Below are 27,045 nucleotides of genomic sequence, written 5' to 3'. Positions count from 1 at the left end.
CTTCATTTTTTCTTCTGTTTATGTATGTGTATTATGTATTGTTTACTTCTTTGTTGTTTGCTTGAATCGAACAACGGAAGCAGTGAACATGAATGACAAACAATATTTAAATTAGCGCGATTTTCTTCGATAGACATTTTGGGAAGAGAGCATGCGCATTTTTTAAATCTATTCCAGCGCGTCACTTGAGAAAATATTTCTTCTTGCTAATGTTTATTACAATGCATAAAAATCGTCTTTTGCGAAAAAAGTGATAACAACTATAAGTTTAAAATCACAAGACATAGCGTTGTACAGGAACATTTTTGTTGTTGTTGTTGTTGTACAGGAACATTACGAGAGTGGCTAGTTGTTCTTGCGCCCTCTATCAAATTGCGCACCTCTGATTTTGTTTGTGTCCATCGACCCTACTTCCGCTTGTAAAATCGAGCAGAGCGCGCGTCACACAAACGTAGGCTCTCGAACTCAGCAGAGGCACGGAAATCATTCAGAAATGTCGGCTCTATGTACCTTCAACGGACAATTGAGATGTGTAGATTTAGATGATGGTATGCTATACAACGCCAGAAGACTGAAAAGTCAAATATGTCAGGACAAAGTGAGTACTTGCAAAGAATTCAACATGGATGTTTGACCATGGAGGTGTACCAGCTACCTCGACATCTCTATGGTTTGACAAGCAATCTGTGTTTCAGCATGATTTCATTAATGTAGCTGCCGTTCTGTAGTTCGAGGTTTTGCCAGGGTATGTGAGTCGGGTTTTGCCGTCCGACCCACATGCCCACGCAAAACCTCGAGCTACAGCACTGCAGCTAGTTGAGCATGATGAAGGAGGCACTCACACACTCCCAAAACAGCTGTGAATCAAACCATGCAGGGTCTACTCATAGACGTCGAGGGAGGGTCTATGATCTACGTGATGCAACAGTATGATCATAGGCGTATCGTCCGCTTGTTGAGTCCCAAGAGTTGAAGTTGTACATGATGTGTTAAACTGGGAGCATGATGTGTTAAACTGGGAGTGGAGGCATAATGTGAGCGTCTATCTACACAGCGTATAAGATTCTTAGTCACTTAAAGGGACAGTAGATAGCTGTAACTTTCGATTTTTTCACTGATTTTGTCCTTGAAGGTTAGTACTCCCTAAAGCAATTTGAGATACTCAATTTTGAGCTTGCCGACCCAGCCAGTGTGATTGTATATTTCTGCAGTTCTGTAGCCCACAGCTTTCCCTTGATTTTTGTGTGGTGGGGAAAATTGCCAAAGTCAAAGTCGCTGGAAATAGTTCTTTAGGGAGTATATCAAGAACTTCTTATAGGCATACATTGCAAAAATAGTGAAAAAATCATCCGATGTTACAGCTAGAGCCTACTGGCCCATGAAAATTGTGGAGCAAAGTGGATTGTAAGCAGGCTTACAGTTGTTGAGTCTCTTGTATGACAGGAAAATATAAAGAGAGTTCTGTTTATTGCCATCATAGGGTCTAGATGCAGATGACTTTTATGTTGTATGGAATGGAAAAATTGTCGAGGATGAAGCCAAATTACGGACAGATGCCATCTATCATGTCTGTTTCAGATTACCTGGAGGCAAGGGAGGTGAGTCTTTCCTGTGCATGTTGTCCTTTGTTGATCTGACAGCAGTAGTTTCAAAAACACAGGATTCCATTTCCAATCCACACCAATATTGAGACTGTGTGTAGACACACTGACTTTTCCAACAATTGCCCTAAAGTAAACCAGTGTCATTGATGTCAGTCTGTATAAATTGTGTCAGCAGACAAGACGTAAAAAAAATATGCAATTGTTGGCACAAGCGCTGGCTGTGTTATAGCTCTATGAGGTTTTATATCTATCTGCAGTTGATTTTTTTACTTACAAACATGGCAGTCCAAAATGCAATGCAGACATTACCGTGTCCACAAACTAGAGAGCAGTCATATGTTTCATTGTATGTGTCTACAACATGTACTCAATATGATAGATTGCATCTAGAGAAACTAATAAAACATTTCAGAACAGACAATCCTTTCTGTTCTTCCAAACTTTGTGACCAAGCCACACTTCTCAGCAATGAACTGAATGATGATTGGATCGATTTTGCTCGTGATAGGGTTTGGATCGATGCTGCGTATGATTGGTGCTCAGATTGAGAAGACGACCAATCGAGAGGCATGCAGGGATCTCAGTGGGAGAAGACTACGAGATGTTAATGATGAAAAAAGGTATGAAGTAAAACAGACTGTGCCACATAACACTCTTTGTTAGAGAAAACACTATTCTTGCAGCTATACAACATCCGTAGGAAATGTTTGGATGCGTGATATTCATTCATTGGGAAATCTGGTACTTATGGTCCATATACATTGAAGGTGCTGTTCGTTCTGCTGCACAATGAAGTACCTGTAACACAACCAAAAAATCAAATGAAACTTCAGAAAAAATTCATGAAAGTGTGGGTAATGTTATCATAATGTAACAACTATCTGTGTGTATACATACCGGGTAGCACAGAACTTAACCTTTTCACTGTCATGATTTAGCCCTTTGAGCGCCAGTGTCAATTTTTGTCACGTTTATATCATGTACCCCGGTGGATTTTTTTCAGATTTCTGCCAAATTTTGATAAAAAACTTAAGCCAATGAAATGTGATGTCCGTTTGGTCTAAAATTGATAACTTTACAGAAAATTCATAAAATTGGTAAAATGTTGCACTAAAATTTTGGTGGGAAAAATTACAGCACTGCAAGAGTTAGTTTAACTACTTTACCATCATGGTTTGGCACAAACTCACTGTTATCATTTTTGAGCCTTGCTGATTTTTGTCTCTTCACTTTTTATTTAGTGAATAAGTTTGAAACCAAAGTTACATCATGTTATTCTACTCACTAAGAGATACGCATCTATTCATTGTAGTTCATATCCTGTGTTGTGTTAACCCTGTCACCACTATGGTTCGGCCCAAACCCATTGTTATCAATGATGGGTTTTGACCTGTTTACATGGAATTAGGGGTGAACAGGTTAAATGTAATGACTAATAAACATCCAGGGGTCCAGCCAAAACATAAGTATCGTACAGCTTAAGCGAAAGTAGGCATATCATGCACGCACAGGAAAACAATACTAAGGCGATAAGCTGAACTGATAGTGCATCAAAGTTGATTGTTCACAGGAAGCTGTTGTGACCATATTCTGAAAAATGGAGTTTTAAATTTGACTTTTTGAACAACATTGATTGACTGATAGCTGATAGGTCAGTGAGAATAAAATATACACCAACATTGGATGGTATTGAGATAAAAAAAAAAAAATTAACAACATGATACTGCCACCTATGTTGTGATTATGCAAAAGGAGTGTCATGTGAGGGCGCTTCCCCTCACCTGGTTGAAATCCAGGAAGATGATGTTACATTACTGCATGAAGTTGTGCAGACAAATTATGTAAAAAAAACTATGAGGGTGTTTCACAAAGGGAAAAGAGTGAAGCTACTGTATCAGCTTGGTAAGAGGCGAACAATGTTATTACTTAGAGCATCATTAATCAGAATGTAAGCTATTTGGAGAGAGCTACTTTGTCCTTTTGTTAACATGTCTTGGAAAATTGAAAATCAAGATAATCATATAAAAACAACTTAGTTATTCACAATAAAATGTCAAGTTGTATAAGCAGTCACATTAAGATTGGAAACACTACGCAAAGTTTTATTACAGAATTAGGTAGGAGACCACAGCTGTCCAGTTGTTGTATTTGTTTTTCAGATGTGTTCATTGTAACTAGACACTTTTGGAACTCTTTTGTTTCTCTACAGCTGTATTTTCAGAAAATGTACTCCAAGCAGGAAAGGCCTGACAATTGATTGTATTGTTATTCAGTCTTGCTGTCATGAATTAGCCATGCATCCTATCTCTCTCTGGACATATGTCTAGCTACTGGCATTGCATGGGACGCAATGAGTTGAACCCAACTTGTAGGTTACAATTGTGAAAACTTCAACCAAGATCACACTAAATATCACACCAGGGCTGAGCCAATAAGCTCATGCAGCTACATAATTTCAATGAAATAACAGTTCACTGTCTGTAGTAAATGGGTTTTGGATGGAGATATTTTTAGGATACTCCTCTCTGTCACAGGTGTTGACAGCCTTGTGTGCTACGTGTGTGGTGCCAGCTCGCTGACACCAACTACTCAGTATGCTGCAGCGTACATGTACTTTGTGCCACTGACCCTTGACACAAGATGGCTGCCAGCAAGTGTGCATGGCTGATGCTATTGAATGGGGAAAATATATTGATGCTTTTTAATTCATTTTCAATTCTTTTCAGTTAGTAGCTTTATAACTTTATTGCTTGCAAGGCTTGCTCAAAGTAAAAACTATTGAAGCTGGGATGAGACGTATGATGACGTAATCACAAGAATTATGAGACTGCAATGGCAGTGACCATGCCATCAAGAATTTCAAGCTTATCATGCTGTACTGATGCATGTGTATCAGTGAGCCACTGCACAAGTTATTAACTACTTGTAAATCCAGACTATATTTTCTCGTAAGATTACATGTAAGGCTACATGTACATGTATAGTCTAGCATCATCTCTGACTGTGTATGGGCATTTAAAAGACTTTTCTATTGTCAGGTACATCCTGAAAGATATAAATTTCCAAACAGAAATGTCAGGTAGTATGGAAAACAACCTAGTTGATAATGATACACACCTTGGAATGCGTGCACAATAGAATCAGACCTTCAAAGGCCTCTTTTGGGTTGTGTTGTGTTACTCAGGTTGGCCGAATGGCTAAAGAAGCAAGCCGACAAGGAAAGAGAGAGGCAAGCCCGGAAGAGAGAAAAACTGGAAAGGATGGCATCGGAACCAAAACATATATTCAATGACCAGAAGTATTCTCAGCAGAAGGAATCCATCATGGAAAATGTGCACGATGCATTGTCACAAGGTCAGTTGAGGTCACAGGAACTGGTGGAATTGAGTGGCATTTTTTAAGAGGAAGTAAATTGGTCTTACATTTTGAAAGAGATGTACCACCATGTTGTATGTAGGCTATCAAATGTTGGGGTGATGGTTCATCTTGTGGTCAGATATGGTGATATGAGTTTTTAAACCCAAGACAAACATTTTTGAGAGTGCCATACCTATGAGTGACTGAGGTGTGTCTTGCTGTATACATGTACGCCGTCCCTCAGTGATCCATGAAGGCATGATAACCCTTCACAGAAAAAAAAATCCTCGCCTTTTATGGACTTCCTCATGAAATACCTAGAATAGAGTCAATTGGAACGACAACATACCTTTGGAGTGTGTTGGTTCAAAATCAGAAAAAAATCTATGAGATTTGGATATGAAGGATCCATCCATAATTTCATTGTCAAATCTGGACTGTTAGTGTTAAAATGAAATCTAAAAGAAAATGTTACAAAATGACACTGATTTTTTGAAGTCATGGGGGTTAAAGCGCAGTGGTCGTCGCGCTGCGCGTGCGTGATTTTTTTGTTGATAAACATAAATTTTTGTAAACATAAGTCTTCTCAACTTCAATAGGAGTGGAGATGGGAGCAGTCCCCCACTTTGTTAAGGCCTTTGTAAGACTCAACATCTTGCAATAGTAAAATATTAAGATCGGAAACGAACTTCAGTGGTGTATTTCTATCTATAAACTCGTGTAGAGCTACGAACATTGGGACACTACACTCAGCACATTATGTCGCTGAGTTCACTGTACGCAGACACAGTGAACAAAAAGGTTTGATCGCGCGCGATCACGCTGGTTGTACACAATGCTATGTACAGTACAGTGAAAATACATAACTAAAATGATCAACATTGCCTATATATGTAGACCAGCAACAAGCACAATGCCTACCACAAAAATTACACTCAAGACCATGATCGGCAAGCCAGAGCAGGATGTTGTTGGGAGACGGTCACCGCGTTGACGTACACGGATATAGAGTAGAGAATCCGGTCCTACAATGTACCGGCCGGCCCGCGACGACTTGGCCCACAACTAGCCCTGCGTACGATGCTGTGTGTTCCGCTACAGCTAACCGCCCCGCTCACTGTGGTGAGCGGGGCTATTAGCTGTAGCGGAACACACAGCATCGTACGCAGGGCTAGCCCACAACCAACTGTTGATCACCATGTCTTACTTCTCCTAGTATTACGTGGTAAGAACTAGTAAAATGACAGGAAACAATAGACAAAACGAGCGGGTTTTCGCGGCATTTGGCAGGGAAATTGCACGGCTACACCGTGCATAGACGTATCGAGAGATCCTGTGCCCCGGTCCTGTGCACGGTCATGGCAGTGATCCAACCGCTAGCTGGTGTAGGCCCACAGGCGCTTGGCACATTGCTGGGATAGTAATCATATTTAATATGTAGAATGTCTATATGCGACTTGATTATTCAGTAAAAGAATCACCGTACATCTGGTACATGAGATATTAGTGTAGACCTATAGGCCTACATGTTGACTGGCATTATACCGAGTGGCTATGGCTGCCTGGCTCGACCCAGGCAAGGCACTGCATAATCATCAATGTGTAGAATGTCTACATGACTTGATTATTTAATAAAGAATAACGGTACGTGATATTACTGTACATGTCGGCTAGCTTAACCGAGCGGCTGTAGCTGCAGGGCTTTGGCCCGGCTTGGGCCCGTTGTCCACTGCTGCACAGACATAAACTCAAGGCGTGAAAGCTTTTCACCGCCCGATTTCATAAATCAGCGAAATTCAGGATCTCTGAGCGTTTTCGGTGATAAAAACTAGTCATCGGTCATGTGGTTGCATGAACAATCGATCGACTGGCCTCTTTTGCCTAAAATCATACCTTACCCTATGCTACTGGCAAGAAATCGTCCTGAAATCGGCTGGGCACACCAACCAAGCGCCGGCCATTTTGAATAAACTTCCTGCAATGTACGCGTCCAATGAGAGAAGAGCAATGACGTCATCTGCCAAGGGTTGTATGCACAGGCGCATACATTGCATGCAGCTCATTCAAAATGGCCGGCGCTGGGTTGGTGTGCCCAGCTGATTTCAGGACAATTTCTTGCCAGTAGCATAGGGTAAGGTATGATTTTAGGCAAAAGAGGCCAGTCGATCGATTGTTTATGCAACCACATGACCGATGACCAGTTTTTATCACCGAAAACGCTCAGAGATCCTGAATTTCGCTGATTTATGAAATCAGGCGGTGAAAAGCTTTCACGCCTTGAGTTTATGTCTATGCAGCAGTGGACAACTGGCCCAAGCTAGCCGGGCCAAAGCCCTGCAGCTACAGCCGCTCGGTTAAGCTAGCCGACATGTACAGTAATATCACGTACCGTTATTCTTTATTAAATAATCAAGTCATGTAGTCATTCTACACATTGATGATTGTGCAGTGCGTTCGCCTGGCCCGAGCCAGGCAGCCATAGCGCACTCGGTATAATGCCAGTCAACATGTAGGCCTATAGGCCTACACTAATATCTCACGTACGGTGATTCTTTTACTAAATAATCAACTCTACATATTAAATACGATTATTATCCCAGCAATGTGCCAAGCGCCTGTGTGTAGGCCTACCGGTGCTGGGCAAACTTCGTTGTTGTACCTCCTGATTGCCGGGTAGGTCTGAATCCTCTTTCAAGTGAGATAACCCCACATAACAAGAAGACCTATGAAAGGTCCTTCGCTTGACTTGATACCTGTACTCAGAATTCTCGTTTGCACCCCAAAACGGGGTAAACTTTGTATTGAGTTGGATTCTCCACAGCAGAGTGTAGCGCGCCATATACCCGTGACACGGACGGTTTCACACGGACCACGGAACGGAACAGATGCAGAGATGCTTCTTGCTGCAGCGGGCATTGCTCTGCGAGCTGTAGATTTCTGTAGTTTGAGTTGTTGTCTTTGTACAACTTGTTGTACTCCTGTCGGGCCTCTTGAAATGAAAGCTCTCGTCCTTGCTAGCGATGTCGAAAACTAGAGCCCGGTCGTTGATGGTCTGTTGGCGTATACATGCGTACATGCGTACGTCTAGCTCTATGGCTCGAGCGATAACAGTAGCCGAGCCCCATTCAACTGATTCAAGAAAATCATGAGCAAATGTGATCTCAATCCAGCGTGCAATTATTGTTCAATATTCAGCAGATATAAACTTAGATTAATTGACCTTTTATTGCGTGTTACATTTGGTTAGTTGGTATGCTTGTGACAGATCAGCCGCCATTTTAACAAGCGGCAATATCGCAAACATTACAATCAACCCGTAACATGTGCGGCGTTCTTGGATTTGTTTACAACAGAGGGGGACCCCTCAGGAGGATGCGCAGCGCGACGACCACTGCGCTTTAAGCAACTGAACCAAATTTTGTCCAGAAAAACTCACATATGATCTGTGCATATCTATAATTATGTATCCTTTCCCTTTGTAGACATAAAATATTTTGATCTATTCATCTCAAATTGATCTACATTGTAGGCATGCAAGCAGCAGCCACAGAGGCAGCGGTATCATCAGGATCCTCAATGAAGCGAAAATCCAATGGCAAAGGTCACAGTGGAGGAAAGAAACAACGACTTTGGTGAGTGTACAGATGCATCTGCAGACAATATGATAATGTGTTGGCCCATGAAGTGTTGCTCTTGAACTGGGACCCTTACACCACTATGTTTAATACTTTTCAGGATAAATGTTTGAATAGTATTTCCAAAAGGCAAAAACACTTTGCGTGTAATGTAGAGGTTTGTTTGTGGATTCTTTGGTGCGTGGTACAACTCATGATTTTCCACGACATTTTGCTTCCCAAAGAACACTGATTACAATTTTAGTTTTGTTATTAAATAAATGCAACAGTGTGTGCACGCATCTGCTGCTGACAAAATTTGGTCAAATATTTTCTTTTGAGTATCTGTCACTATCACTGCAGTTTGTGGTCTTGTCTTTTGGCATGCGATTTCATAAATTCAATAAGAACATTGGTAATAACAAAACATCAGTTTAATTTCCAAAGATCTAGTCAAAAACTTTTGAAAAAATATTGTTGTTGCATATTAATGACGGAACACTGACGTCTTTGTAAGTCAGTCCTTCTTCCAAATTTTCTTACATTTGTTTCTTGAATTTGACACATCTTTGCAGGTTGGGTGTTGATTTTGTCGACAGTAGCTCTGACGACGGTGATGATGATGATGAGGAGGAGGAAGAGGAGACAGAGGAGGACAAGGAAATGAAAAAGTTGTGTCAGAAATACCTAGATGAAATGAAGCGTAAGACATCCATGGAGCCAGGCAGTGATGGAGATTGGGACAATCAAGCCAGCTGCAGTTATAAATCACAGACTTCAGATTCAGCGCCGAGCAGCAGTAGAGGAAGTTCTGGTGAAGTGACAGGGGAAGCTGACTGTGTGGAACCAGCGATGCAAAGACTGATACAAACGCAACAGAGTGTGGCACAGAAAACAGGGAAGGCAGTGACAGAACCACTGGAAAATGTGAACACAGTCTGCTCAGCTCACTTCCTCCGCCACGGAATGACCCTGAAACTGACAGATCGGCTGACCTACAAACAGGACAATCAGAAGAAAATCAGGTATGCTTTCCATGGGTCTCAGCAATAGGTGTCTTGTTTTAGCACAATATGCAAATTGGACAGGTTTACCCTGAGGTTGAGAGGAATTTAACCACAATAAAATGCCTGGCTGTCTTGTTTCTATGGTATGTAGACATTACAAGCTGAGGGGAAAAGAGATATGTGTTGTTAAGGTGTCAGGTTTCAGTTCTCTATTTGACAGGCAAATCAAATCTTTTTTCAAATACAGCCATTTCATACTGGCTTATTTGATATAGTGGAGTTAATGACACCTGTACGTCCACAGTTTTGGTAAAGTAAACGAAGTATATCTTGCAGTCAGAGTGTGTGTGTGTGTGTGTTTGTGAGTGATGATATTTGACTGGATTTGAATACACTGTCTTAAGCTTTGCTATGATATTTCAACCAAACCAGCAATTAAAATAATCTGATTAAAATCCTCATTAAACTATAAATAACAATTTTTTCAACATAGCAAACAAGAAGCAGCGGATGTTTTTGCCTTCAGTTTTTGAACCAGTCATTGCATCATCTTTCATGAACATTGAAAAGCTTTCCACAAGAGGTTTAAAAACAACTGTTTATTTGTCGGAACGTGTTTCGAAGAAACAAATATTTCATGCCTGATTCTGGAAATTTGCAGCAATAAACAGGAATGCCATTGATGATAATAATTATCTTCATCACTCCAATTATCTACGTTTTTTTTGCAATACTTTGTACCATTTCTAATCAAATGCCAGTGTGTGAATTATACCTTTTAAATTATCAAACACAAGGAAGCTGGAAATTTGATCAACTTAAACTCAGTTGCCTCTGTCACCAGTGTGATTTCACCCTTTTCCCATCATAGTTTGACCCAGTTCCATTGTTTTCAATGAAAAAATTGGACTTCTACACAGGGATATGGGGTTGGTGGTGAAAGGGAAAGTTTTTCAACCATGTGGCCCACTGGAGGACAGTGTGTGGGTTATTTAGTTTACAGACCTTTCAGTGAACTCATTTGTGCAGCGATATGTGAATGAATGTACATTTTCAACATTTATCTGTATAACACCATACAACTAAAGCGCAACATCAGCCCACTCTGAGGTCAAAGAACATGAAAAGCCAGTCATCTGACCTATGCTAATTTCTACTGCATAGACTAAGCCTGTTTTCCATCATTTTGCGGAAGGCAGTACGTATGAAATAGAGCATAAACAAGCAAAGATAAGTGGTGATAAGTGGAGCAGATTATGTCCAGTTTTGTTAAATATTGAGAGAAATTGTATTCAGAGCCACCAGCTATATCCATTTTTTCTCCAACTATGATATTTGTTCTTGTTTAGACTCACAGGAAAGTTTTTTTCCCTTTCTTGAGTCAACACTGAAAAAATGCAGTCACTGAAAGTTGTTGAGGTGAACTGTTTTGACACCAAATAGCTGTTGCCAGTGGCAAATGTCATCAAAGAAAAAGATTGTTCCTGGTCAAGATGATTGATCAGTAGGTGACAATAGCAAGGGTGGTACGCTGTACGTGTGCTGTACAATCCACCATTGTCATCTGTTGAGAAAAGAGTTCATTCATGGTCCGGGTGACAGCTTTCTTTGACAGTCAGCTTTCTTTGTGTTGACCTTTGACTGTGTCATGTCTGAAAGGAGATCGCTGTCACCTCAATTTTCACAAATACCTTTGTGTTGAGTTTTACAGCAGGCAGTGTATGTGTTACTACCTGATATAGCATCATGGACTTGCGGAATTCCTAGTGGAGGGTACACAGTCTATACCAGTGTGCGAAATTAACGTCGGTCCGACGGTCCGAGACCGACAGATTTCTCTTCGGGCCGAAAGTTTTCAGCAACATTTCGGTCCTTATGACCGACTGGAATTTGAAATAAATAATTAAAATTTCTCCGTCAAGACCTGTAACAGATGCAGATGATGACTGACTTTGAATCATGTAATTCAGACTTGAATGCCATGCACCTATTTATGTTTTCCACCGAGGGAGTGCGGGGCAACAGGGTTGATCGCACTTCGTGTCCTGGTAGTAGGGAATTTGCTGCGGTAAGCCAGACAGGGAGGGGGGTTGACAATGTCGCAACATAGTAATTTTTTTATTTTGCGACATTTTACATTTACTAATAGTCTGATCCCTGCGATCGGCGCGCAAAGCACAGTGCAGCTAATTATATTCAGATCAGTATGAATTACGTCCGTGCATGCAGATTCTAGCAATGGAATGGATTGATTGGTGCAACAATGCGATATAATATTATAATAATACTCGTCTAGTGAGTGTACCCCTGGTAATGTTAGCATATCGGTGTTAGGCCTATATGATGACAACACCCAGTATCACTTCACTAGTTCCACACTTCAACTTTTCGGAATTTATAATACAGCCCTTCATTTTATCAAACTGACTCAGTTTTCTTTACTTTGATTTTCAATAGAAGGGTTCAAAACATAAACGGTTCATAGAGGAGATTAATATGCTGCTGCAGCAAGATTTCATTGGAAAAATACACATGACAAACGCCGCTCTCATTTTGCTATCGAGATCGAGCGTATAGAAATTGCAGACAACATGAACGACACACGTTACTCGCGGAAATGAATGCATAATTTCTGATCGAAAAGTTTTGCCTGAGCGATTGCTGGGTCTCATCGCCCTTTGAAAGCGTAAAGTTATTAAAATGACTCTGAAAAGTTTGACAGACACTCGATACTGCTGAAAAACATCGCGACACGATCAGTTAATGATACCGTAAAATCTTAAAAGACGCAATTTTTGCGACATTTAGGCTACAGCCCAGGATGACGGTGAGTTTTGCACGCCAGTCGTAAAACGGTATACATCGAAACAATTTGAAGCCCTACTCTCGGCCTCTGAGAGTGAGTATACAAGACGGATCGTGCAACTCGACAAAACTGTTACGACAAGGCCGCTTAAATAAGTTTGTATCGGCCTTGTGGCCTTGTGAACAGTCGGCCTTGTGAACTTTGGGTTGAAGACCAACGAGCAAGCAAAATGTTCTAGCGGTCCACAAACAAACGCAGCGAAACGTAAACTTGACTGTCGACTGCAGGTAGCACAATTGCGCTGTCGTGTAACATCTAGTCCTTATATCGGGCGTACATGTAGTTCAAAACCATGGAGCTAAAAGATACCTCCATGTTCAAAACCAAATATGTTTAGTCGACAGCACTGTTCTCGTAGCAGATTTTTGTCTTAATGTCAATTTATCTAATATGTATACCCTATTTTAATGAAAAGACCTGTATGAAAAAACAATCTAGAAAAAGTTACGATACTTGTCCTTTTGATTAAAAGTATAACTTCATCTGTTTCTTCATGAATGCAACAGAGGCCACATTTAAGCATATTTATTTTTTGAAAAATGTTGAAGTTAAGCAATCCATACGTCATATCAAAATACAAACCAGTTATTTTTCCCTTCGGTTTTACATTATAATAAAAGGATGTAGTGATCAATGTTTACATAAAAAATTTATTCATACACTCTCCTTACTCATGACTGTTTTCAGGGTACTAATTAACCTATTCACTCACTCTTCTACCACTCGTGTTGGCTAATTTCAGAAAAGATTTTCAGCTCGCCAAACATTTCCAAATCACAATATCACATGCCCTAGTGTAGTGTACAATTGATAAATGCATGCGCATGACAGTGAGGAAGATAAGGGCTGTGATCAGATTCCAAATCATGTAGTTGAATGATTCATGATCATTCACTTACACTATTCTGCTATCTTTGTGAATAATATTCCTTTGGAGTGAATACTTGCTGACTCTATTAATGAAAGGACATGGAAAATTAAAGATTACAACATTCAAAAGCATAGTATTGGTGGAGAGAGTGTTGACTTTAATGGTAATACAGGTCGTTAACAACTGCATTTACTGAGGACCGGCAGTTTTCTGTAAGGACCTGAAGCTTTGTCTTGGAGCAGGTCCTTATGACCTGAAGCTATTTTCTCTTAATTTCGCACACTGTCTATACCAGATAACCATGTTCTTTTGGCCAATTTCAACAAAACCGTAGTTGCGCGTTAGTGTAAAGAGTAAAGATTTTATGTGTGGTTTTGCTGAGGTGTATTGAATGGTAATAGAATTGGAATACGGTCTCATGGTACGTGAATAGTCTGGATGTGACTTAGGTCAGAGTGTACTTGACTTTGTCATGTGGAAATTTTGAAAGCATTGCTCTTGCATTCTATTCATTACGCTTTGTCTGGTTTGCAAATGACAAAAGCCTTTATAATATTGTATGTCCAGAACACGGTGACAAAAGTGACCGTGTTCAGAAAAAGACTGTATATCAGCCTTTGTCAACCAGTCTCTGTCTGGATTCTCTTGTGTACACTCTGGCAACTTATAGCTCAATTGTCCTCCCCATTTGTTTATATAGGAGTCTTGCTTTACCACTGAGAACATGCAGTGGCCAACGGGTTATCGTAATTCTTCTGTGGACAATTCAAGAATAGCATTATGTTATCCAACAGTTGTCTTTCCTCACTCAATGGAAGTATCAGGGAGTTGGTACCAAAACTGTGTGACTATCTACAGCTCTATACACTATTCTTTCATGCAAGCTCATAAAACACTCAACAATAGACTGTTGTCAGTAAACGGTAAATCACACACTTGTGCCACTGCAAGTAAACTCTTTTGTTTTGAGGGAATTCCAAATCATTCATACCCATACATACTTCTCTCTCTCCCATTGATTGAATAATATTCTTCAGCAATATCAAGGGATCAGCAATGAGTGTGGGACAGCAATTAAACAACAATGGAGAGGTTTGAAACATTAAAATATCAGTTTGTTATTGAGGGATCAAACGTTTGTAGAAAAGTGACCTAATAATGAAGAGGCCATTATAACAAGTTATAAGCATTCAAAATGTTGAGATGTCAGTCTACAACATGGAGAATATCAGGTTGTTCAGTTGTTCAAAGTTACGCACATTCACCGGTGTTTCAGGTAACAAAAATGTTTAAAAACAGGGTCAGGAATCATGGTTCAAATCATGTTGACACTAAGTGTGTCATCAAACTGCCCCAAAATCATGTCAATCCTTTGCTGTGTTGAGTAACTTTGTGACAGTATCAGCAATTGTCACTTAAATTTTTCTAAATGAATTTTAGTGGAGTTACTGGTAAGCTATTGTCTGAACTATTCAAAGTTGTTCAGATTAGGACAAAGTCAGCGATACACTACTCTTAAGCATATTGCTGTCAGTTTTATAAGAAATACACTACTGAGAAATCACGTCAAACTTTGGCTTTTGAATTTAGTGTGCAGATCCTCCAGGATTTTTCTAAGTTAGTTTGTTTTCTGAGCCGTGACAAAACCACTAGTATGTTGACTATGCCTCATCAGATATGCAAAGTGTTACAACCAGTAGAACTCTAGGTTTGGTAAAAAAAATTAGCTATTATTAGACTTATTAAGGTGGAGCTGCACTTTGCCAACACAGTTTTTTTCAAAGCAATATTTCCCATCAAAAATGACAAGGAAACCCCCTCATACTATATATTTTCAAAAAGCAGAGAATCTAAAGTTTAGTATGGTAGCAGTAGTTTACTCAAAGGATGAAGTGGGTGTATATTTGGGGTAAAAAACCTCAATTTTTGTATTAATTATAAAAATTAATTTAAGTCAAAACTTGATGCTATTTTCTGAAATGTAATATTTCGCAAAAAAAAGAGTATATGTAGAAAAATGACTATTTTATTTCGATGCCTGTAAGAACTTTATTGCCAAACAAAATATTATTTTTCTTATATAGCATTTAAAGAACGTACAGTGAAAATTTCAGAATTCTGACCCAGCCAGAGTGGAGTTAAATTGTTTGGAAATTTTGACTATGTATAGAAAAGAAGCCAGAAAACGGGTGATTTGCAGACATTTGCATAAATTAACACTTCTTTCTCATGCAACTTTCAACTGTTTGACAAGCTAAAAGGTGAACCCTACCAATATTTTAATCTTGGGTGAACAAATTATTAAAATTGAATGAATATTTGTGAAAAAGTGAAATTTGAGCAATTTACGCTGTGTTGAGTGCAGCACCCCCTTAAATGTGCTTAATATATACTCAAGTTAGATGTATGTGTGAAACAAACATTTTGTAATCAAAATGGGAGCACAGCATGCAGTGACGGTTTGTTCAATTCTGTCCCCCAGGCTGGTGAAATAGACTTGGAAGAGTACGGCGATGCAAATGAATTAGAATCGCTGGGTCTTGAAAGGCTGAAGGCTGCACTGATGGACAGAGGTCTCAAATGTGGTGGAACACTACAGGAACGTGCCAGCAGACTGTTTGCTGTTAAGGGACTAGAAAAACACCAGATTGACCCCTCATTCTTTGCAAAACCAGGAAAGGGAAAACGGAAAAAGTAGAAGAGCTGAGATCTGAAAAAGAATTTGTTATCCTTTTATTTACTTTAGCATTTGGCTTTACAAAAAAGGCAAATTGTGATAATATTGTATGGCGTGAGATTTCCTGGACTGTCAACGATTTTACTTCATTTTTTTGATATACAATATTGAAATTTTGCCAAGCGTTTACTTCAAACTATTTGTCAATAAAGCATTTAAATAAAACATAATTGGTGTTTGTGTGTGTTTGTTAGTCCCCGCGGTTGCAGTCCGTGGGGACTTATTTTTGGGTTCTATCCGTCCTTCCCTCTGTCTATCTGTCCCTCCGTCCATCAGCAGCAGTATCTCTGTTATCCCTGAGCCGATTTTTTAAAGGGGAAGTTCACCAAGGATGATTTCTACATATGTGCAAGCTTTTTGGTCACATACCCCGGAAAAGCTATTTTTGCAATCTATAACTTGCAAGATTTTTTACAAAAACCAATAGAAATAGTACAGGAAGTTGCCCATGTAATTTGAATCATGGGAAAAAGCGCCAAGCTTGGAGCTTGCATAATGTGATATGGAAGGGACCATTTTCCCATGGGTATGGCATTGTCCACTCACCCATGCTTAACCCAGATTCTGCGTATTTACATAACTTTTGTTTATACTGAGTATCCTTGCATACAGGATGATTCACTAATAATAACTGTCCACTGTCAGATTTTGTGTTGCTGTCTTACCGTGTTACTGTGAGTGGACTATGTGTGGGGCCATACCCGTCTGGAGATGGTCCCTTCCATATCACATTATGCAAGCTCCAAGCTTGGAGCTTTTTCCCATGATTCAATTACATGGGTAACTTCCTGTACTATTTTTATCGTTTTGTAAAAAATCTTGCGAGTTATAAATGGTGAAAATAGTTTTTCCTGGGTAAATGACCACAGAGCTACCACATATGTAAAATCATCCTTGGTGAACTTCCCCTTTAAAACTGTGTGCAAGGATAAAGTACTGTGGCATACATATGCACGTAAATTTATTTTACAATACGGTCCAATATGGCCGCCTGGTGGCCATTTTGTTGCAATTTTTTCATGTTTTTGAGCCATAACTCAACTATCCCTGAACCGATTTTGTTCAATGTTGGTACACAGATAAAGTACTATGGCATATGTATGCATGTAAATTTATTTTGCGATATAATCCAATATAGCCACCGGGCGGCCATTTTGTTGCAATTTTTTCATGTTTTTGAACCATAACTATCGCAGAACCGGTGTCGTTCAATGTTGGTACACAGATAAAGTACTATGGCATATATATGCATGTCAATTTATTTTGCGATACGATCCAATATGGTTGCCGGCGGCCATTTTGTTGCGATTTTTTCATGTTTTTGAACCATAACTCAACTATCCCTGAACAGATTTCATTCAAACTTGGCACACAGTCATTGTATTGTAGTGTGCATGTGCATCACAATTAATGGTGTGAGCAGGGACTGTGTCATCAGCAATGACTTGTTATATAAGAGAAATGAAGTCACTGTGTGAAACATGTTGAAGTTAGAGACTTAATGAGTATCCTATCACCTGTCATCACCACGATTTGGCGCAAACCCATGGTCTTCAACGGTGACTTAGGATATCTTTACAGAAAATTGGGTTTAAATGGTTGAAAGAGGAGGAGGATAGATGTCCACATTTTGCAAGAAGGCACTGCTGTATATTCATAGGAAAGACAGGGAAGTGAAATTTCACAAAAAACTCAACGTCCCCGAGTATGAACCCACCTCCATTGATGCCCTAGCTTTCTGAAACCAATAAATGCATGAAATAAACATAAGTAGCTGACTTCAGGACCCTTAATTTTCATACAGAAAATGGACGACAGGGAGGAATTTGCATCCAGTGTTGGTGTGCTATTCCCAACGAGTTAAAGAGTATGTTAGTGTGTGTGGTCTGACTATGTGTTATTTCTTTGCTTTTGAAATGGGGGGGGGGGGGGGGGGGGGGGGGACTGCCATAGGAAGGGTTATATGCATGTGTACCACAGTTATTATTCCTCTTTTTGCCCAATGTAGATTTTTGACCCCTTTGTCGATTCTATCACAAAAGTTGACCCCAAGTGAGCAATTTTGATCAATCATATCGTAGAAAATGTAGAGTTTTGACAAATTCTGTTGTAAATATAGAGTTTGAAAAACTAAATGTTTCACTATACATGTATATGCTTTCATTGGAATACCTCTTTTGATACACAGAAAAAAAAATAAAAGAAGATGTAACAATTATGACACTGACTTTTTAAGTCATTTGCCTATTCGTATCAGTCCCCCAACAAAGTTTGAAAGAAGTAAAAAGTTGGAGTTTGTAAAGTTGCCCTACAAAAGTTGCTTGTAATCCTAAAAATGCAGGCTCTATGTACAGACCAGATGTAAGGTGCATAAGTGCAACTCTCTAGTTCCATCCTCCATATTGAATTGGTTGCTTTCGTTTTGTATTTCAAGAGGGTGGACATATATTGGTCAGATTTCACGTTATATCAGACACCTGTAAGATTGAATATTGAATGATGTAATGAAAAGTTCCTCCACACCTTGTTCCTCCACTCCTCCACAGTCTTGTGTTAATGCTTTTCTACTTCATGTGTGTGCTTGCCAATACAATCCAAAATTTTGGTGAAGTCTGTTGCTACATAATTTGCCTGAGATTGTGTCTTTCCAGTATACTTATAAACTTTTGCTGTTGTTTCTCGCAACTATGCGGTTGCAGTCAGAGTTTTTACAACCAGAACAAAGAGTTGTCAATTATAATAGTAACCCATAGAGGTGAATCAACACTACACTATCGTATATTTTTGAAGTCACTAAAATAGAACCTTTTTCATGTGACAACCTTTGAGATGAGTCTATGAAAGAAGTATTACATTATCATTCAGAATGATACATGTGTGTGTATTTGCATACTGTAAAAAACAGAAGGTCCTGTCTCTCTTTACTACGGAATTTTCAACCTCCCCTTTCAGATTTTCTCCATTGTGCTTGTTGTTCTCTAATTCTTTCTCGCCCTCAGCTGTAAATCAGTTCACTGTTATTTTCCTTTGCCCTTATGTAAAGCACCACAACAGAGAACTCACGTGTATTGGAAGAGATCTCCTTGGTAACGGTGTCAACAGTTGGTGTAACAAAGATCAGTATGACGTGTTTACACTCTTGTCCACCTGCAACGCGTCTTCATTGCGTAGTATTCCAGCAGATGCATGTTTGCATTTCAATATTCCTCACAGTCTGAATGAAGTGTATGGGTATTGACAACGCAAGAACAAAGGCCACCAACAGAATGGCCGTACATGTCGAATTTGTGGTGCTGGTGCTGTACAAGTATACTCCTTGGTCAATACTTCTTCAGATAGACTAAGGAGAGGCAGTAAAAAATAAGAGTCACAGTTTGAAAGCGGTAGCTTGACAGTTGTTCTCGTTGTTGAAAAGGGTAAAGTCGTAGTTAAAGTTTGGTAAAAATTTCAGTAGGTAAAAAGTGAACCGTGGTGAATAAGCCTTATGCGGGGTTGAATTATTTTGGGAAAAAAAAACAAAAAAACAAAACGACACGACTCTATCAGGGAAGACCATGTTCAAGATTTTGAAAACTCGACTACGTAGGCGTGAATTCAAACATTTGTCGTAGAAGTCGGAAGTACCTCGCTTCGCCCTGTACTGTGTTATTGTCATCCGCTCTTGTCATCTTCAGAAGACATTTATTGTAGACGACATTTTAATATTGAAATACAGATCTATTATAGAGCTGCGCTAACGCCCGTGGCTCGTTCGATTGCGTCAATATACATGCCTGTTAGAGACAACTTTCAACGCATGTTTGTACGTGTCCTGAAATGACCTCGCCTGGCTATGCTTTGGCCTTGTACATAAAACTTGCACTTGAGAACAGCTGGTCTTGCAATTTGGAAGAGATGCAAGTCAGATTGTCTTAATTTACAGCTGTTAAAATCTTAAACAAAGTCGTGCCGTTGAGGGTTGTCTATCTAAAGGATTTTGTGCTTCGTTGTACGGAAAGATGGTAGCAATGTTTTAGGACTTTCACTGCAGGCAGGCCTGTTACCCGATATATATGCACTGGGTGATGCTTGCACACTGTTTACGTAGTTGCTAACAACACTCCCCACCTGTTCACGCAATACTGGGTCTCCATGGAAACCATGACTGATTTGCATAAAAGGGTTCACTGCATATCTGTGAATATATTAACCGCATAAGGACACAAACTTACATGCAAGATTCTGACGCGACGCGGTTCGGTTCTCTTGGTGCACCATACATCACTTAAAAATAAGCAAAATTTGCTCATTTTTTCTGACAAGTGCGGATAATCCGACATCATGGCGATGCAGTCGACAAATACGACAGTTGTAATGGCGCCACAGGCGGGGCCTACAACCACAGTTGTCGTGACGGAAAAGAACCGAATTGCTGCCGTGCGGCTATTCCCGCCTTGCACATTGCTGGAGCAGTCGTTTGTGTAATTTTCAACATCTTCATTCCAGGGTTTGGTGAGTATTCTGTAATTTATCTATTCATGCAAGAGAAATATCGAGATAATCTGCATCATTTCGAAGGATCGATATTTTTTGGGTTTGCATCGAACAGTTATGTTTGTCGGTGTTGCTAGGCACTGTGCTGCTTGCCTTCCACTCGTTCCTGTGTAAGTCAACACCAAACATTGCAGTGACAGTTGTGATAAGATTTCGTTTGCCAAATGTCACGTTGTGGACCTAGTGTAAGTGTTAGATTGCAAGAACAACGGATCGGATCGCTCTGACCCACAACAATGTTCATCACCACACAGAATCGTGCCCCCATGCATACTCAAACGAAGCCCGACCCGACCCCGTCGCACTTGACAAAACCTCAACTTCAAGGCCAGGCTGACGGGTAAGGGCGTTCGAGTTCTCTGTGTGTGCTTGGACTTTACCGCCAATTAATCAGTGGGTCATGAATGAAAGCACTGTGATTGTGCAGCAACCAAAAAGTTGTGTGTGATGTTGCACTCAGTATCACACATAAATTACAATGTCCTCACACAGTCACAGCAACAGGTTTTGAAAGTGTCGTACTTCGTCTTCCGTGAGGTGGAGTGCAAATCAGTTCGTCTGCATTGAAATACTATTCCGCCTATAGGTATAGGCCTTCGCGACGACACTGCATGCGAGAAATGCACGAATTTCCGATAAGAATTAAAAGTAAACAGTTTCGACGTGTTTTTTTTTGTTTTTTGTTTTTTTTTAAATACAAAAATGATATATCGACAGGTTGTTACACGGGTACTGGCTGCGATAGAAATTATTTAATTTGTGAGTCCAGACGTTGGCATCCACGCATAGCAAGAGACAGACGCTCTGTTTGTATTTCGCAACAGTCAGGTATTCAACGTTTGTGTTTTGAACATTGTTCACTACCAAAAGATGTGACCTCTTTCTCTTTCTAACCGTTACTGAGATTTCCAATACTTCTAGCGTCGAGAACCTAGCTGGCTACGTGGGGCTGTCGATGCATGCAAGCTCATCTTATCAAAGAACGTAGGACAACATGTTTCTATTTACAAATTTAGTAAAATATAAGAACATGATCACATTTAGAGTTGATGATTGTGACCTTTGTATTGCTTTTGAACTCCCGTCGTAATCTATCAAATAATTAAAAAAGAGACTGAAATAATTAATGATGCTGACCAAGAAATCCTAAGTCCGTAACCGATATGAAATAATATGACATCACCCGTATGAAATAATACGCATACGCCGTACTGTCGTAGGCAGAGAAAAGTGCCACTGCTTACATTTCGGAAATCTTTTGTGTCATGAAAACATTGTCTTTTACCGTTGTCCCTCGATCATGTTTGTACAAGGCATCTTCCCGGCGTGTATGTGCAGCATTAGTGAACAGCGCGCTATTGTATTGCACACTATAGTACCAATATAAGTGGGCTTGCTGTAGTGTTTAGCCATTGTCACCGATGTCATATATATGCATCGACCTCGCAATGTTTTTCTGTTTTGATCTGCAGCGCGTTGTTACGGATACGCTTTTCAACAAGAAGCAGAAGTCTTGAGTCGTTCTTTGTCATCGCCTTTATATGGTGTTTTGAATCCACATCCAAAGAACCAAGAAAAGAATACGATATTATGGGCAAACGTGATTTTGTTGCTAATTCCTCTGAAAAGAATAAACAACGATGATGGAGTTATCAAAAGGTTGGGAACTCCTGCCTCCCCATAAAAAAAAAGAACAAAAAACGAAAAAACATAAAATCATGCTCCATATGTGAATATGTCCCAATCCTAATTACTCAGGAAAGACTGCACGTTTTGATAACCATTATTCTGAAGGGAATATTTCTGAGAAAACGAATAGAACCTTCAACTATTGCTTGCATACCACAGTAATGCAAAAAAATTGCTTCGGCGACTGAAAACTTTGCATGCCCTGAAAGGTTGCACTCCGGCCTCTTTCAGTCCATGACTTTTCATTTTATGTTTTGCCAGATACACACTTTTGCAGAACTGAATTACAATGGTACACTGCTGTAATAAATAACACAAAAAGTCCCCCAGTCACTGAAACAAAACGTAGACCAGAGTTCGCGTTTACGCAAAAATCGTGCGTATTTACGCATTGGAATTGACTCTCTACGCATTTTTTTCATCGTTATGCGTTTTCTATACGCAAAGGATAACACCGAAAGCACTCCCAACGACTGAGCTTAGGCGACAACCAGACGAAATTTGTTGCAACACATTTCTGTCAATCACTCATGTTGTGTGGAAAGTTTCGGATTCTCTGGGCGTTGTCTGAAAAATCGGCATCGTAGTCCACACGTTATCACGTTAGGCACGTTATCATGTCAGCTGTGCCTATGAATTACGTTGCTAATTTTCAGGCGAGCGATAGTTTCTGAAAGTGAGTGATTGACAGAAATGTTGCGACAAATTATATAAATGCCGACCGTGCACGATCATCGCGTCTCGCTGTTCCCAAATTTTGATCAAGCACACATGCAGCATGGCGTCGAAGCAGACAAATCTGTTTTCTTTCAACTTTGCTCTACGAGTCCGTGAAAAAAATGATTCATCGGTAGAGCTCGTCGGAATCCCGATAAATTTTGAACACTACAGAAGTGTCTGGATGGTAACTTGTCGTTCAGGCACCAAGTCGTTTCGGCCTCTCAATTTCCGGCCCAAGTCACTTCGGCACTGCAACCCAAGACGTTTCGGCATCTGTGTTTCGATTTTTTTTTCAAACTATTCAGTAATTGACTGATCCGTCATATTCGTAAGCGTGACCTTTGCGTTCTGACCAGTACTTTATGTGCATTTTGTGTGAATTTTGCCGTGCTGTTTCGTCACCGCTTTCAAACTTTTGCCGTGTCGGCGGCTATTGATATCGATAAACTTGTGTCACAGATTTCAAAATGATACGAAGTTTTTTCTTACGGTCTCTTCCCATGTTCTCACAAAGATTAAAGCATGGACGTGAATGTTAGTTGACACCATACTTTTAGTACTTTGATTTGTAACATTACGCTCCAGCACTAGTTCCCACAGGTAGCCTTCAGCGGTGCCGAAACGTCTTGGGTTGCGGTGCCGAAACGTCGGACTTGGGGCACAGTCCCTCGTGGGCTATTCAGCTCTGGGACTATTCGCCCTATAGACGAGTGTACATAAGCGAGAAACAATCATTGTTTCTCGCTTCTGTACACTCGTCTATGGGGCGAATAGTCCCAGAGCTGAATAGCCCACCAAACGACTGTGCTTGGGGCCTGAAATTCAAAGGCCGAAACGTCTTGGACCGAAACGACTTGGTGCCGAAACACAGTCGTTTGGAGAGCTATTCAGCGCTGGGACTATTCGCCCCATAGACGAGTGTGCAGAAGCCAGAAGGGGTATTTCTCGCTTCTGCACACTCGTCTATGGGGCGAATAGTCCCAGCGCTGAATAGCTCTCCAAACGACTGTGTGCCGAAACGTCCAGAAACCGTCTGGATAAGCTGCCATAACTCTAACTTTTGGGTTGCCCAATGTGTTTTGACGGTAGCATGTATAACCTTCGCTGTTACGTTTCAACATTGTTCAAGTTGTTCGTTAAACTGTTTTCATTAAAATAATGTTACATCGTACAATCCGAATATGTAGTGTGGGTTTATTCAACGGCACATTGTATTTTGCAGTCAGTTTTTTCATCAATCGAGTGCGGAAGTGAAATTACGCACTCAAATCCAGCCATTACGCAATTTTAGCAGACTAATGCGTATGCCGTACGCGAGGAGAAAAAAATCAACGCGAACACTGGTAGACCCTCCAGAAAAACTTGAGGATCTATGAACAAAATGAGCTGAAATACTAGTAACATTTAAAATGGCTTTATTGTTTTTTTATTTGAATACCTACCGTAGGGTCAGATGAAGAAGATAATCACATGTAGGGGCACAGGGTACACGGGCTTGTTGTTTATTTGTGTCTGTTTGTTTGTGTGTATGTTTGTGTTTGTTTATTTGTTATTTTTAATAAAAAACAGCGAAAAGCTGTTTTGTTAATATTTGTCAATAAAGAGCAGTTTATTTGTTTATTTGTTTGTTTATTTATTTATTTGTTTGTTTGTTTGTTTGTTGATACGTATTTCCGATGGTTAGGGTTAGGCTTAAGTTAGGGTTAGGGTTAGGCTTAGGCTTAGGCTTAAGTTAGGGTTAGGGTTAGGGTTAGGCTTATTCACTCCCTCTATATATAGAGGGAGTGAATAAGCCTAACCCTAACCCTATCCCTAACTTAAGCCTAACCCTAACCCTAACCCTAACCCTAACTTAAGCCTAACCCTAACCCTAACCCTAACTTAAGCCTAACCCTAACCCTAACCATCGGAAATACGTATCAACAAACAAACAAACAAACAAATAAACAAATAAATAAACTGCTCTTTATTGACAAATATTAGCAAAACAGCTTTTCGCTGTTATTTTATTAAATATAACAAATAAACAAACACAAACATACACACAAACAAACAGACACAGATAAACAACAAGCCCGTGTACCCTGTGGTAGGGGCTGTGGTTACAAGTCAGCAGTGTCACCTTGTCTGTTTTATATTTTTGACATAGTATCTGTCAGTTTTGTATTACCTGACACATTGGTTTATATTAATTTTTCACATCTTTATTTTGACTATTATTCCAGTAAATGTCTCAAACAAGCTGAAATACGATAAATTATACATTTTAAAGCTGTATACAAAGAGAATTTAAATTTTAAATAAAGAACATTAGGGACTTAAGTTCTGGTACATCTACTAGAAACGTATATAGACATGAGCTAAAGGGTGATATAAGCAAACATTAAACTTTGGTATTCATAGATCTTTAAGGTTGTACTCAATACATGTATTTTTACCGTTTATTCACTATTGGTATCAATTCCACTTTTCTTTGAAAAAAACACAAAAGACTAGTATGATAGTTAGGCCGTACTGAAAAATGTTTAATGTGTATGGTATTAAACTGATCCGTACATACTATTACAAAAATTCCTTCTGTTTCACAGGTACAATCTTGGCCGGATTTTTTGTGTTTTGCTGTGGAAATCCGGGTTCAAGTGTAGGAGCCAAATTTGGAACCTGTGTCCTGAATTTCTTCATTGGAGCACTTCAGCTTGTACTTTCCGTCATCATTATTGGCTGGATATGGAGTTGGATCTGGTGTTGTGCTTTCATTGCAATGTCAGGTACCGTGGAATGCAGTGAATTTACACCTTATTAGGAGCTTGTCTTCTATTGCATGCTATGCATCACAGAGTTATCTTTAAAACCCCCACGATTATATGATACTACGTAGATGTTATGTGTCCCTTGAGTGGCCTAGGACTGGGCTACAAGCCATAGGTACCATGTAGGTCCACAAAACCATAAATCAAGCCTATGCAAGGTTTTATCATAATATTGTTATGACCTTGCAAGATGACAAATATTACATCAAATATTTTCAAGAAAATATTACATGTGAAATATAGCATTCAGACTAAAATTGTTTAAATAGCCAGTGCCCACAGGCAGGTGGATTGACTTTTGGATTGACTTGGGTATTCCGAAAACTATAAACTGGGCTTGAGGGCTCTTATATTTCCGTATTGTTATCACAAAGGATCTACCTGTTACTGCCTGTTTTGAATGTCCTAAACTGAATAAGATTCCACAGAAATACATAAATTTGTAAACCAATTTTACATCCTCATCATTGATTTAACATGAACTTAGAGTTCTTTGTTTGCTTTACTGCCACACTATATTGCAGAGTTATCAACTGTATGAGCAGTCCACAGGGAACTAGAGCTTACTATTATTATACTCTATTTTATGGCTTTATGTGTATTTATAAGGTATGATTTGTTACAGTGAAATGTTGAACTTGTAAGAATACATTTCAACAAGAATTATTTAATTTTTACTTTTCGTGCCCTTCCTAGTACCTTCCTAGTACCAGACTTGTTGATAAAATTTCTAGATGTATGAATTCTTCATTGCAATCTTTATCAGCTGAATATTGGTTCAACTTCATTTTTCATTTCATTTTCACAGCTGATTACCACAGCTCTGGCACCACAACAACAACGGTGATTCAGAGCGGTGCCCCTGCTGCCGGACCCATGGTGGTTACTTCGAACCAGGGGGCAATGCAACAACAGCAACCCATGCCAATGCAACAGCCGCCCCAATGTATGATCAGCACAAGCACACCACCTCCACAGGACCCAGCCAAAGTGCCACCACAGGACCCTATGCCCGGCCAGGCCTCTTAATGTGGAGGGAGCCCAGTTGTGTTAATGTTCTTCGCTGTATATTTCTACAGGATTCCTTTATTCCTAGAGGCTGTTGCATTTTTTTTTTGGTTCACTTGTACCGTAGCTCAGCAAACAGTATTGTAACTTTTCAACTCAAGAAATGAGTTTGCCTTGTGAAAAAGAAGTACATTACAAGATTTTCCCATTGGATATTATTTACACATTC

The 27,045-nt window shown here is 39.8% G+C and overlaps 2 protein-coding genes and 1 long non-coding RNA gene across 3 annotated transcripts in view; all 3 read left to right on the top strand.

Annotated features, from left to right (window-relative positions):
- The window catches only part of LOC139149487 (cytidine and dCMP deaminase domain-containing protein 1-like), a 696,744-nt gene that overhangs the window by 462,119 nt on the left and 207,580 nt on the right, over positions 1–27,045 (top strand). The gene's annotated exons all lie outside the window — the stretch shown is intronic.
- On the top strand, positions 408–16,213 carry LOC139149462 (splicing regulator SDE2-like). Its single transcript, XM_070721236.1, has 7 exons — positions 408–598; positions 1,481–1,598; positions 2,113–2,224; positions 4,789–4,958; positions 8,491–8,593; positions 9,151–9,600; positions 15,802–16,213. Exons 1-7 carry the CDS (start codon positions 494–496, stop codon positions 15,812–15,814), a joined length of 1,071 nt encoding a protein of 356 aa, XP_070577337.1. The 5' UTR covers positions 408–493; the 3' UTR covers positions 15,815–16,213.
- Positions 20,239–26,760, top strand: LOC139149465 (uncharacterized). Its single transcript, XR_011556115.1, has 3 exons — positions 20,239–20,547; positions 25,587–25,766; positions 26,617–26,760. It is a non-coding gene; the product is annotated as an uncharacterized lncRNA (long non-coding RNA).

This window comes from Ptychodera flava, chromosome 14, assembly GCF_041260155.1.
Source record: "Ptychodera flava strain L36383 chromosome 14, AS_Pfla_20210202, whole genome shotgun sequence".
Lineage (NCBI taxonomy): Eukaryota > Metazoa > Hemichordata > Enteropneusta > Ptychoderidae > Ptychodera > Ptychodera flava.
Note: the sequence above shows the minus strand (reverse complement) of the source record. Positions and strands in the feature narration are given on the sequence as shown.

Bases quoted from the DNA above. Each gene is read 5' to 3' on its own strand.
- LOC139149462 (XM_070721236.1), top strand. From the start codon at position 494: ATGTCGGCTCTATGTACCTTCAACGGACAATTGAGATGTGTAGATTTA. The intron at 1,599-2,112 runs GTGAGTCTTTCC...TGCTCGTGATAG, and splicing joins ATTACCTGGAGGCAAGGGAG to GGTTTGGATCGATGCTGCGT. The intron at 2,225-4,788 runs GTATGAAGTAAA...TGTGTTACTCAG, and splicing joins GATGTTAATGATGAAAAAAG to GTTGGCCGAATGGCTAAAGA.